The sequence below is a fragment of the Lissotriton vulgaris genome, chromosome 9, assembly GCF_964263255.1.
Source record: "Lissotriton vulgaris chromosome 9, aLisVul1.2, whole genome shotgun sequence".
NCBI classification, from domain to species: domain Eukaryota; kingdom Metazoa; phylum Chordata; class Amphibia; order Caudata; family Salamandridae; genus Lissotriton; species Lissotriton vulgaris.
Window position 1 is genome coordinate 855025072 of NC_141697.1, and position 12985 is coordinate 855038056.

The 12985-nt window shown below is 40.6% G+C and overlaps 1 protein-coding gene across 1 annotated transcript in view; it reads left to right on the top strand.

Annotated features, from left to right (window-relative positions):
* Positions 1-12396, top strand: part of LOC147692363 (cytochrome P450 2G1-like) — an 870825-nt gene extending 858429 nt beyond the window's left edge. The window contains exon 10 of the mRNA XM_086938586.1: positions 11930-12396. Within this exon, the coding sequence (XP_086794712.1) occupies positions 11930-12111 (182 nt within the window). The 3' untranslated portion in view covers positions 12112-12396. The remainder of the gene's footprint in view (positions 1-11929) is intronic.
* The last annotated feature ends 589 nt before the right edge of the window (positions 12397-12985 follow it).

Genomic DNA, 12985 nt, shown 5'->3' on the forward strand with positions numbered 1-12985 from the left:
GGATGTTATGAGGAGTCGCGGCTTTGGACCACAGTTTATCAAATCACTGCAGACACTTTATTTTCAACCTGTAGCTCGTATTAATGCTATGGGACTCGAGTCGGGTGAGGTAAACATTTACAGAGGTACTAGGCAAGGTTGCCCTTGTTCGCCCCTTTTATTTTCTTTATACATCGAACCTTTTTTAAAGATGCTAGAATCCAGTTTGTGTATACCTTCTTTATTTATACAGTCTTATCAATTTAAGGTACTAGCATACGCAGACGACGTGGCTGTTGTCACGCCGAATCCAGCTATAGCGATGCAGGCAATTGAACAATTGGCTGTAGTTTTTGGTAGGTCATCTGGCTATAAGCTGAATTCTGCCAAGACTCAGTTATTAAGTGCAAATATGCCAAATTATGCTGACCCAAGGTTGTGTCAAGAGGTGGTATATTTGGGGGTGAAATTACGAACATGTACAACCACTCTGGTTAACGTAAATTGGGATCAGCTTTTGGTCGGAGTAAAGAAACAATTAGATCATGCTGAATGCTTGCACCTCTCCCTAGTGGGGCAATGTAATTTATTAAAAATGATGATACTCCCACAAACTTTATATCTTTTTCGTAGTATACCTTTGGAGGTCCCTAAGGCTAGCTTGGCACAACTGCAAGCAACATGTATGAGTTTTATTTGGTCAGGGCGTAAAGCTTTATGATATTTTGCTTTATGATATATCCAAAAAATGTAGGAGGATGGTCGGTACCGGACTTTGTACTATACTATTATGCATATATGTTACAAGGGATGGGTATTTTGCTGACAGGGGCAGCACCGGCGCAGCTTACGGAATGCCCCTCGATATACCAAATGCTATTGGGGGTAAAAGCAAAAAATTGCTTATTCTTGTATCTGGAATGGAGCTATTACAAGCGAACGCGGTTTAAGACCTTAGAAGCAGCGTACAAGGTCTGGCGAGCAGTCAGGGATGAAATGAATGAATGAAATGAATGAAACTTATATAGCGCACGACTTACCCTGGGGCATCTCAGCGCTTGCTAAGGGAACCCGTCCTGGTATTCCCCTGTGAGATAACCCTGGCAGGGTATCCACAAGGTGAAAGCCAGGCATCCCACCGCGAGGGGCCGTTGTGGAGATTAAGCAAGCTATTGCCCAGAGTCGCAGAGTGTGAACCCGTGAGTTGAGAAGGCACCGGAGCGAGAATTAACGAGTCTGTGGAATTTTGAGCCCAAGACCCGCCGAGGCGGGGAATTGAACCCTGGTCCCGGGCCGAACTCAAGCTCCAGGTCTGCCGCCTCTAACCCATTGGTATCGCCAATATTTTTACCAGTTGATTTCTGGGACAGAGTGGTGTATAATTGGAGGAGGAGTGGAATAAGAGTGGTGGGAGATCTGTACTCTGATGGTTCTCTCAAATCTGTTGAACAACTTCGGGCACAATACCAGCTTCCTAGAGAGAATTTCTCTAAATATCTGCAGATCAGGGAGTATTTGGAAACTAGTGGTATCACCTTTCAACCAAACCCCCTGGTTGAGGGTAATACAGGAGGGGCAAAGATTAGCATGCTATATAACCTCATGCTAAGTACTAAAGCTAATGACATTGAGCAGCAGAATCTTAAATGGGGGGCTAAATTAGACAGGCAGGATATTCAAATTGAAACTTCTTTGGGAATGGCGAAAGATTTCCTGTCTGCAAAGCTCTCTGCCCAACATTTTAAATCACTTTTCAATTTATATTATACACCTGATAAGGTGTCAAAATGGTCTGGCGATGCGATAGGGAAATGTTTTTGCTGCGGTTTTATTTCCGCAGATGATCTACATATCTTTTTCGCATGCCCATCTTTGGCACCCCTCTTGTTGAAGATAGAAAAATGTCTATCGGAAATTGTGGGTACTCCAATTCAGTTGTCTGCAACACAGATCCTTCTAGGGGTAGAAATGGGTCTGCTCGATATGGGAGGTTCGAAGCAGTATGCTAAACTAATATTTGTAGCGACAGCTGTCTATAGATTATGTATCGCATCATTATGGTTACAACAGGAACCACCCGCATTCGAGCAATGGTGTACTAGGCTTTTTGCAATACATAATATGGAATATAGTCTTTATGCTCTCAAGGGTATACGGAAAAAGAAACTCGGTGAACAAATATGGGGTTTAGTCTAAATCAGGCCTTAATCCACCCACATCCGGACTGCCGAAGGTTTGGCATTTCCACCCCAGGCCCAGTGCACCAGTTGCCACATTACCTCAGTTCTGCTTGCGATGCAGTTCCCCTTTCAATGTTAATCTTCTACATTGGCCATGTGCTCAAGAGGATGCGTAGCTTCCTAGGGCTGTGCTATTTGTGCTACATTCCAATTGTTACGCCTCTGACAGTTCAGTGGTGGGCCAGGTCACCATCCTAAAATTCAGTACCCCAAGTCTCTTGGCCTCATTACGGCCTATTCTTTTTTGCTATTGCAGAGCTCCTCTCCTCACTCCCATCCCACATTTTTTCCTGTTGTTCACCTTACATTGAGGGTGTAAATCAGGGGATCTTATGGGGTCGATTATGGAGAGTGTCACATGGCTTGGCAGGAGCACAGGTATAAGTTTCTCACTCCATTTGGACCTAGTCTCGCATCCTAAAAGGACATTGTTTATGCATAGGGAGGTATAAAACTGGACAATGAGAATATGAAAAACATATGAGGGGCCAATGCTAAGAAGTTTCCTTTCAAGTTCTATAAGTTTAATCTGAGCTTTGTGCACGCACCATTGGTGGAAGGGAAGATAAGATGCTACTCCATATAATATGACTGCTGCAAATTTAGTGACTTAAACTAATGTTAGTGATGTATTGGTTGTAGACAAGAATTCAAGCACTTGGTCGATGTAAAGGCTGGTCTATTAAAACTGTCCATTTCCCTTTTCTAAACTTCCTCTCCTGCTGTGATTAGGCTATTTATAATACTGTTTTATTTGCAGTGGAACCATTCCAAGGATATATGTTTATGCAAGGATATTTTTATCAAGTTGAATTCTACTTTGTGAGATCTTTTTAGATTTCCTGAAACAAATCTGTATTGAAATGGTTGAATTCTAATTTCAGCAATGGGTATCAAGAAAACCTATACTAGTCCGTACTATCAACAAGAGGCTCCAAAAGTCAAAAGGTTTAAAAGAGCACTGTTCAGGATGTTGGAAACTCTTCAACCAAAGAAAAAAAACTGATGGATTCTGTGTGTGGTCATACTATTCCACATATACACTCACACTTCAATGAGCACTACGGGCACTATTATGGATTTGACAGTGTGGCGGCGGAACCGCCATGCTGCTGCACCGCCAAACCTGTGTGGAGACCAACCGCACTATTATGACTTTTTAAAGTCGCTGGGGGACTTTTCCTTTGGCGTTCCCACAGCGGTGCCTATGAAATAGTCACCGCAATAGGAACAGTTCCGGTATGGCATGGACATGTTGTGCCCCCCTGTGTGCATCCGTAAGGTGTTTTGCACAAGGTGACCTCTTTCGTCATAGCCACTGTTTTCATGGAGGTAAGTCCTCCATGAAAATAGTAGACCATCACTGTTTTCATGGAGGTAAGACCACTATGAAAACAGTGGCAGCGATGAAAGTCATAATATTCTTGGAGGGACAGCGGCGGTTGCAGCACAAGCTCCCTAAGGAAAATGGGAGTATGCGAGGGCATCATGTGTGGTCACATTATAATTATGCAGTTGAGACATGATCCCGGTTCTGCGCTGATGCCGGTCGGAGGCAACTCCCACCAACATCATAATCAGCCCCTTAGTGTTTTAAGGCAAAGGTTGTCACACCCTTAAGTTGGTAGCGTGGCATCTTGAATTGGTAAGCAATTTTTGTTCTTCTAAGAGGATGCCTTGATGGGTTGAGAGGTTGGAAATTTGACCCCCATAGCAAGGATGACTAAGAAAGTGCCTTGTGTTTGAGATAAGCAGCCATGCACATGATAATGCTCATGTGAGGAAAATGAGTTGCAAGCTGCTGGTTATTTGTTATCCTCTTTCTTCTAAATGTTTTAATGTATGTAGGACCGTGTTGGAGACCTTACTGCTCCCTGTCCACATTTAGAGGGTGCACTGGCAAAACCAAACTGGAAATGGGAAAGTTTGCCTATTAATAATGTTGATTAGGACAGCCCCATGTGATTGTGATAAGCTGCTATGCATGCTGCATTTGATATTGTTCTAATTGAGCAAAACAAGTTGCATGTTTATGGTTAATTTGGCACTTTTTGTCTTCTTAATTTGTTCTTAATATATATGGGATTTGTGGTTGTTGACCATCTATTGTGTTTTAGTGTAGGAAATGTTAAGTGTCTTTATGTTTAATAGCCAAAGACATGTGTTGGTTAAATTGATATAAATATGTGCTGTGCACTACTAGTTTTATGATATTTGTGATTGTTTACTGATGAATCGGGTAATGTGCAATATTTTTGTAAGAATTAATTTCTTAGAAATAAAGTATTATGATGTATTGATTAATTGATTGATGGAGAAATGCACGCCTTCCCATTGACAGAACAACAGCAGAAGGACTGTCACAGGTTCATGGGACCATTTGAGGGTTCTCTTCAACGCCAAGAGCTGATGAGACTTTTATAAATAGGCAGCTCCTCCACAGAGAGCAGCGTTGGAGTGCCATTGAGAGGGACACATTTGCTATGGTTTTGTCCCCAAAGATGCTGAGACCCTACCTGTTTTGAACTCACTCTGGAGTTCTAACCAACCACAGAGTGTTAGAGGGCTCATGCCGAGGAGAGGTGTTGGACTTGGCCCTTTTTACAGGGTCATCCCTGAACTTTTTGCCTTCCTCCTAGCCTTTTTTCTGACATGGTGTTGGTGGTTTTAGGTCTTTGGGCACTTTAGCACTGCTGTCCAGTGTAAAGTATGTGCGCTGTCTGTAGTAAACATGTTAATACTGGTCTACACCTGTTTGGCATATTTAATTTACCTGTCAGTCCCTTGTAAAGTGGTATCTCAGATACCCAGGGCCGGTAAATTAAATGCTACTGGTGGGCTTGCAGCGCTGATTGTGCCACCCACCAAAGTAGCCTTTCAAACCTGTCTAAGGCCTCTGCCATTGCAGGGCCTGTGTGCTCAGTGTTATTGCCACTGTGAATTGGAACCTAAAGTGTGTGACATGTCTGCATGTCAGTCACCCCTAAGGGAGGCCCTAGCTAGCCCTATGGGTAGGGTGCGTTGTAGGTAAAAGATAGGACATGTATCTTAAATGTATGAAATGTCCTGGTAATGACAAACAGCCATTTTGGTTTCTCACTACTATGAGGCGGCCCTCCCATAGGAATGCATTGGGGATTCCCTCATAAGTGTTTCAGTGGTAATTCCTGAATGAGAGGAGCAGCGTGGTCAATTTTGGTATTTTTGGAATAGTGATAATAAATGCTATGCAACAGTGTGTGCAGATGTACAAAGGGTATTTTTTATATAACCTTGTGTGGAGTTTCTTCCGTGGTGTGCTTAGTGTGTTGCTGCTGTGTGTGTGTTGCACAAACACTTTACACATTACCTCTGGGATAAGCCTGGCTGCTCGTGCCAAGCTACCAAGGGGTGAGCAGGGGTTATCGTCAGCATGCAACTCCCTTGACCTGACTAAAGTGGTAGTTTCTGCCTGGCTCAGGCGCATGCCCTAGCCAACCAAAAATCCAATTTTTAACAAGAGGGGAGAACCCCAAACAGTTGCCCCGAGAGTGACATGAATAGTAGATTGTGGGGAACTATTATCACATGAGCAGGGTTGGAGGTCTTGAGACCAGTCATTTATTGTGGGAAAAATCTATGTAAAACTCCCAACCGAAATCGGGTTAATAGGAACCTATCATGAGCACCAGGTACAAAAGTTAAATAGGTTTGAATTATAAAAGTAGTTAAAACCATCTGATTGTGCAGGACTTTGGGTTTTAAAATCTCAGATGACATTCTAATAGTGTCCAGCAGCATGATGCCCTCTTTCCTTAATTCCTTCCTAGATATTGTCCTGATGGTACTGGGATTATTAAAATACTCTAAATGTCCAAGATCCTTTAAAAAATTACGAATGGTATCCTCATTGCACCTTGCAGTTTCAAAATATCTGAAAGAATATCTCTGTTCAATTTGGCCTCATCTTTAATCCAGAGCCTGTGCCTTAATAGCACAGGCTCAAGCCTAATTAAATCAGAGATAAAGGGAAGTCCTAACTCGCAAGGCAGATTATTATTATTATTATTAAATTTTTTTATAAAGCGCATAGTCACCCGTGAGTATCCCAGCGCTAAGATCCGTACAACTGCGGGTCAGTAGGGGCAGGGGGGTGGGGGGGGGGGGGGGGTTAGGATTTAAGGGAAGAGGTGGGTTTTCAGCCGCTTTCTGAATCGTAGATAGTTAGGTTATGTTCTGAGGTCGCGGGGTAAGGCGTTCCAGAGGCGTGCGGTGTGGACCGAGAAGCGCCTTCCACCTGTGCGTGCCTTATTGACTCTGGGAATAATGATGAGATGTTCCTGGTCGGATCGAAGGGATCTTGGGGCTTTGTATGGTTTGATGAATTTTCTTAAGCTCGGGGGGCCTTTGTTTTGAAGCAATCTGTGAGCCAGGCAGAGTGCTTTGAACTTCACTCGTTCTCTTACCGGGAGCCAATGGAGAAACTTCAAGGCTGGTTTGGCCGAGGCTCTGGCAGGAGTGTTGGTGAGGATCCGGGCAGCTGCGTTTTGGATCCTTTGTAGTTTGTTCAAGGTTGCCTCAGGAGCGCCTAGATGCCTAGATGCATGCAGAGGAACAATTTGAGATAGATAAGATGTATCTTAGAAAGGAATTTTCAACTCTCTGAATTGGGAGCAGATCAACAAACCCCCAGACCCCACTCCCATAGACTGCCGCTGAAACACACTTTACTTTACTTAGTGAGGTGGCCCAGCTCTGTCTCTTTCTGTCTCTGATGGTCTCAGACGGGCCCGTCCTTGGCCAGGACTTTGCCCGGGCACGTCCTGCTCCGCAGGGGTAGAGGCAGCGCTTTTTAATGCGATGGTCATGGCTCCCCCAACGGCAGCTGATGGTAGTTAGGGTGATGTGGTGCACCCTGGGACTCTGACTCCCACCAGGGTGTGGCGATGATGGCAGGGAAGCAAAGAGTCACTTCGGGCAGCAGCGATTGAGCAGGCTAGCCCGCAACCCAGCCAAAAGGAGTTCAGCAAAAAAGAAACCACAGTGGAAAAGCAGTAAAATCCTCTAGCCCGTATCTCTGTCATTGTTAGATTATTAGCAAGCTGTAGCCCCTCCACTTTCATAAAATGATTGTTTAAATGTTTTGAAATAGGCATTTACTGGTGTCAAAAGTTTTACAATACAACGTTCAAGTTCAAGGGAAACAAAGACAGCACTGGGTGGCAGAGGACTTTCGTTTTCAAAGTCAGCGTTAGAAATGGCAGTGCCAGCGTTTTTACATGGATGTCCTTTATTCAAACAATTGTGTCCAGTTTGCCAAAAGCAGCAGTTTGCCAAGGGTATCTCATATGTTAATAATTAACCCCAGTGAGGCAGCATCATTATTTGACCAACGCTTTTGTTAATGCCAAGCATTACCTCCAATATGCCCCTGCCAGTATTTTGCCATTGGCATCCCCACATGACTAGAATTACTAGCAGAGGTGCCGGGGCCAGTGGCAGACTCAGAGAGTAGAATACTCCAAACCCCACTCTCCCACACATTCACACACATTTGCACTCACCCATCCTCACTCTCACTCATACTACCATCGCTCCCACACTCATTCATGTGCACTTACTCTCACTGCCTCACTCACAATCACATACATTCACTGTTACACTCAATCTTGCAGTCTCAATATCCCTCTCTCATTCACACTGTTGCACCTATTCTCACTCGTGATTGACTCATTATCACTTACAGTTATACCTACTACTACTCACCCGTGGCTCACGCTCTTTTAACCTCACACACACAAACACACCCACACACACAACCACACACACATACAGACACACACACCAAACACCAAACACACACACACATCCTTCCTCACTTGCATTGATGTACACATTTGACACATTATTTTTCACTTACCTGTCTGTGCTGGCTAGACACTAGGAGCAAAAATGCAACCCCCTCCTACCTTGAGCACAGCACTGATGCAGGAATCTGGAAACTGAAAACTAGGCAGTGATGAGCAGGTTCAAGCTTTTATATTCTTGCTTTTTCACTTCATCATCTCCTAATTCATCACAGGATTGGGTGGGGCCTGTGAGACTTCTGACCGGATCACTGACACAATATCGATGTCAAAAATATCGATATACAAAAATATTGAGTTAAAAATATAGAATGCCAAAATATTGACTTCCTATCTCCAAACAGGTAACTACAAAAATATTGAATCAAAAATATCGATGTACAAAAATATAGATAGTCAAAATATCAACTTTTTTAAATAGTTAAAAGTAATTTAAAATTAATAAAATAATAAATATAACTAACTTAAAAATACTTAAAATACTTAAATTACATTAAAACTAATAGATAATGAATATAATTAAAAATAAAATAAAAAATGTATATATATATATATATATATATATATATATATATATATATATATATATATATATATATATATATATATATATATATATATATATATATATATATATATGATGTGATCAAGGGTATTCGTTACCCGAAACGCGTCATGCCATTTGAAACAAAGAGGAGATATTAAACTTGCCAATTTACTCGAAGCTGCTTGGGGGTCCGTGATTTCTGTGTGCCACATTGGAGAGACAGAAGATGCTCGGATATATATATATATCGTAACAATCCTGACCGCTATTAGCGCGGTTTCAGACAGGCGCAGACCTCTTCTCCTCTTTTTCAAATGGATTCAAGCTTTGAAGTAAAGCGCCATCACACCATTGATCGTGTTAGCAGTGGTAGTTTATTTTCAGCAATTACAGAGCAAGTGCTCTCCTCGACGCGTTTCGCTCCGCATGCGAAGCTTGGTCACATGACAATTAATATAATTAAAAATGAAGTAAAAAATGTATATATATATATATGATGTGATCAAGGGTATTCGTTACCCGAAACCCGTCATGCCATTTGAAACTAAGAGGAGATAATAAACTTGCCAATTTACTCGAAGCTGCTTTGTGGTCCGTGATTTCTGTGTGCCGCATTGGAGAGACAGAAGCTGATCGGATATATATATATATATAAACATAGTATTAATAATAAAATATACAATATATTTACCATAGGATAGCGAGAGGGTTAAATTTACTATTACCACTTCAATGAGTGCAACAGTAGAAAAAACATTGGATAGTGTAGCAGTAAACATTACTATTCCCACTCCAGAGAGTGCAACAGTAGGGAAAGCATTGGATAGCGTAGAGGTAAAAATTACTATTCCCACTTCAGAGAGTGCAACAGTAGGGAAAGCGTTGGATAGCGTAGGGGTAAAAATTACTATTCCCACTCCAGAGAGTGCAACAGTAGGGAAAGCGTTGGATAGCGTAGGCTTAAAAATTAAAAATCCCACTCCAGGGAGTGCAACAGGAGGGAAAACCTTGGATAGCGTAGGGGTAAAAATTACTATTCCTACTCCAGAGAGTGCAACAGTAGGGAAAGCTTTGGATAGCGGGAGGGTAAAAATTGCTATTCCCACTCCAGTGAGTGTAAGAGTAGGAAAAGCGTTGGATAGCGTAGAGGTTAAAATTACTATTCCCACTCCAATGAGTGCAACAGTAGGGAAAGCGTTGGATAGCAGGAGAGTAAAAATTACAATTCCCACTCCAATGAGTGCAACAGTAGAGAGAACGTTGATAGCGTAGTGGTAAAAATTACTATTCCCACTCCGGAAAGTGCAACAGTAGGGAAAACCTTGGATACCGTAGGGGTAAAAATTACTATTCCCACTCCAGTGAGTGCAACAGTAGGGAAAACATTGGATAGCGTAGGGGTAAAAATTACTATTCCCACTCCAGTGAGTGCAACAGTAGGGAAAGCGCTGGATAGCGTAGGGATTAAAATTACTATTCCCACTCCATAGAGTGCAACAGTAGGGAAAGCATTGGATAGCGTAGGGATAAAAATTACTATTCCCACTCCAATGAGTGCAACAATAGGGAAAGCGCTGGATAGCGTAGGGGTTAAAATTACTATTCCCACTCCATAGAGTGCAACAGTAGGGAAAGCATTGGATAGCGTAGGGATAAAAATGACTATTCCCACTCCAATAAGTGCAACAGTAGGGAAAGCATTGGATAGCATAGGGGTAAAAATTACTATTCCCACTCCAGAGAGTGCAACAATAGGAAACATATATACTTCATATATAAACGAAAATTAATTAAATATTAATACCTATTTAATTTTTTTTAAAATAATTATTAGTTTTTTATAATAAATTAATTAATTTCAACAAAAATAACCAATAAATGCATTAAAAATGTAATTATATATAATTAAATTACTTCCCACCCTATACCCCTATAAACCCACAACCCACTACTGAAAATAAATTAATACAATTAACATGATTAACATTTAATCAATTATTTAAAATGAATTACCAATTATATTTTATTTACTTACCAATTATTAGTTAATTAACAATGAATTACCAATGTTATTTTAATTAATTACCAATTATTCCATTAATTAAAATTAATTACCAATTACATTTTAATTAATTACCAATTAATAATTGTTTAAAAATTAATTCAAAATAAATACCAATAAATAAATTAACATATTTAATTACTTATAATTACAATACGTCCCACCCTATTCCCCTATAAACCCACAACCCGCTACAGAAAATAAATTAATATAATTAACATACTTATCAATTAATCAATTAATTAAAATGAATTAACAATTATATTTTAATTAATTACCAATTAATAATTAATTACCAATTAATTCAAAATAAATACCAATAAATAAATTAACATATTTAATTAATTATAATTAAATTACTTCCCACCCTATTCTCTATAAACCCACAAGCCGCTACTGATTTATATTACGCAAAAATAAAATACCATAAAACTAATTAATTAAAATGAATTATAAAATAAATATACACTTTTCACACATATAGTAACATAAAAAACACTTTAAAAAATTGATATTAACTTACCTCTAATTCGATATTTTTGCTGTCTATATTCTGTCCATTCGATATTTTGTCCATTCTATATTTTGGAATCGATATTAATGCTATTCTTGTCGATATTTTTGTAGTCTATATTCTGTCCATTCAATATTGTGTCAATTCTATATTTTTGAATTAATATTAATGTAATTCCAAATAAAAAACTTGATGTTTTGACTGTACACCTTCTGACCCCATGCCACTCTGTGACAAGATGGGAGAGGGTGAGGGGACAGGATGATTGACGGTTACCTCGGGCACTGCAGGGCTTAAGCCTAAAGTCATGGGAGTTATCTGTAGGGGTTATGGTGCAGCTTCTCACAAATGAGGTGGCACTGGGGTGTGTCTGACTTCTGACACAAGGGTTGTGATTTTGTTAGCCCTGGAAAATCTGTCTATGACTAGCATAGGTGCCTCCACTCGCCTGCCCCAGGCATCAGACACATTGTCTCAGGCAGGCTGCTTTCCGTCCAAAGTTCAGCATATTTCTTAGAGCAGGCATGCCTAAACTATAGGGCCCTCAGAACCAGACCAGCTGTTTAGAAAAACCTTCATATGTAAAGACTGTGGATTAGGTGTCCCAAGTATGGCAACAGGACTACCAAAAATCATTATAAAACATGAACAGTTCAGTTGTCGATTTTTTAGAGGAAATAGACACTTTAGTTGATAAATCAACTTTTTAATTGACTATTCTTTTCCACTGTATTTTTTTAGGTAAGCGGATTTGCATTGCAGAGGGACTGGCACGCATGGAACTGTTCCTTATCTTCACTGCCCTTCTGCAGAACTTTGACATCAAGCCTGTTGTTAACCAGGAAGAACTTGACCTCACACCAGTAACAACTGGCTTCGGAAATTTCCCGCAGGCATACCAGCTCTACGTCACCCCACGTTAAAAATTGATGCGGGACAGTGGAGCACCAATGCTAGTCCACTTTCAGCCCCACAGCGCAATCATTCATGATATGTTTATCTTAGGTACACTGCAAGCATTACTTTCCTTTATCTGCTGAGCGCCAGAGCTGCATTTTATGGATCCTTCATTTCAGTTAAGGTTAATTGAAATGTCCTCTATTTTGGAATGTCTGTTTTATACGTTTGAAGAAGGGTCAATAAATTTAAATTACCTTTCGTAAAATATCACGTATTGAAACAATCAGTGCACTGATCTCTTGCACCACTTTTCCTCAAGCGCAAAGCTCTCAAGATGTCCAAGTTCCCATTGAAATATTTCATCCAGTTCATGGTTTTTCATTGCATTCTAAGATTTATAGTCCACATTTGAAAAAACTTGGATTAATGAGTTTGGCAAGGTCCGTGGAAGAGTGTTGCATGCATGGTATCCTTGAAATGCTACTCTCTAAGCTTCCATCTCTACACTGAACACTCTCAAACGTTATCAAACTCAATTTATATAAAAACTTCTCTCACTTTTTATCTCATTTCTTCATTCTACTTGGCATCAGTAACCAGCTAAAAGTGCCAACAACAAAAGTGCCTTTCTTTGTGGCACTATAATCCATCCATTAGCTTACACCAGTGATAAAATTCCCCTCTTTTCAGGACCTTTAAGAACTCCATCCTGATGAAGCACCCAATAATGTATAATTTGAGGGTTGAAACGCACCTTATTGACTTAAATAGGAGGAGGATTCAGAAAAGGTGGTGGTGATGAACAGAGTGTCTGAATTAAGCAGACCACTCTTACCCAGTCCAAAGATCAGGGCTTGATCCATCACCGTTATTTAACTCACTGCCCCATCCCAGCTC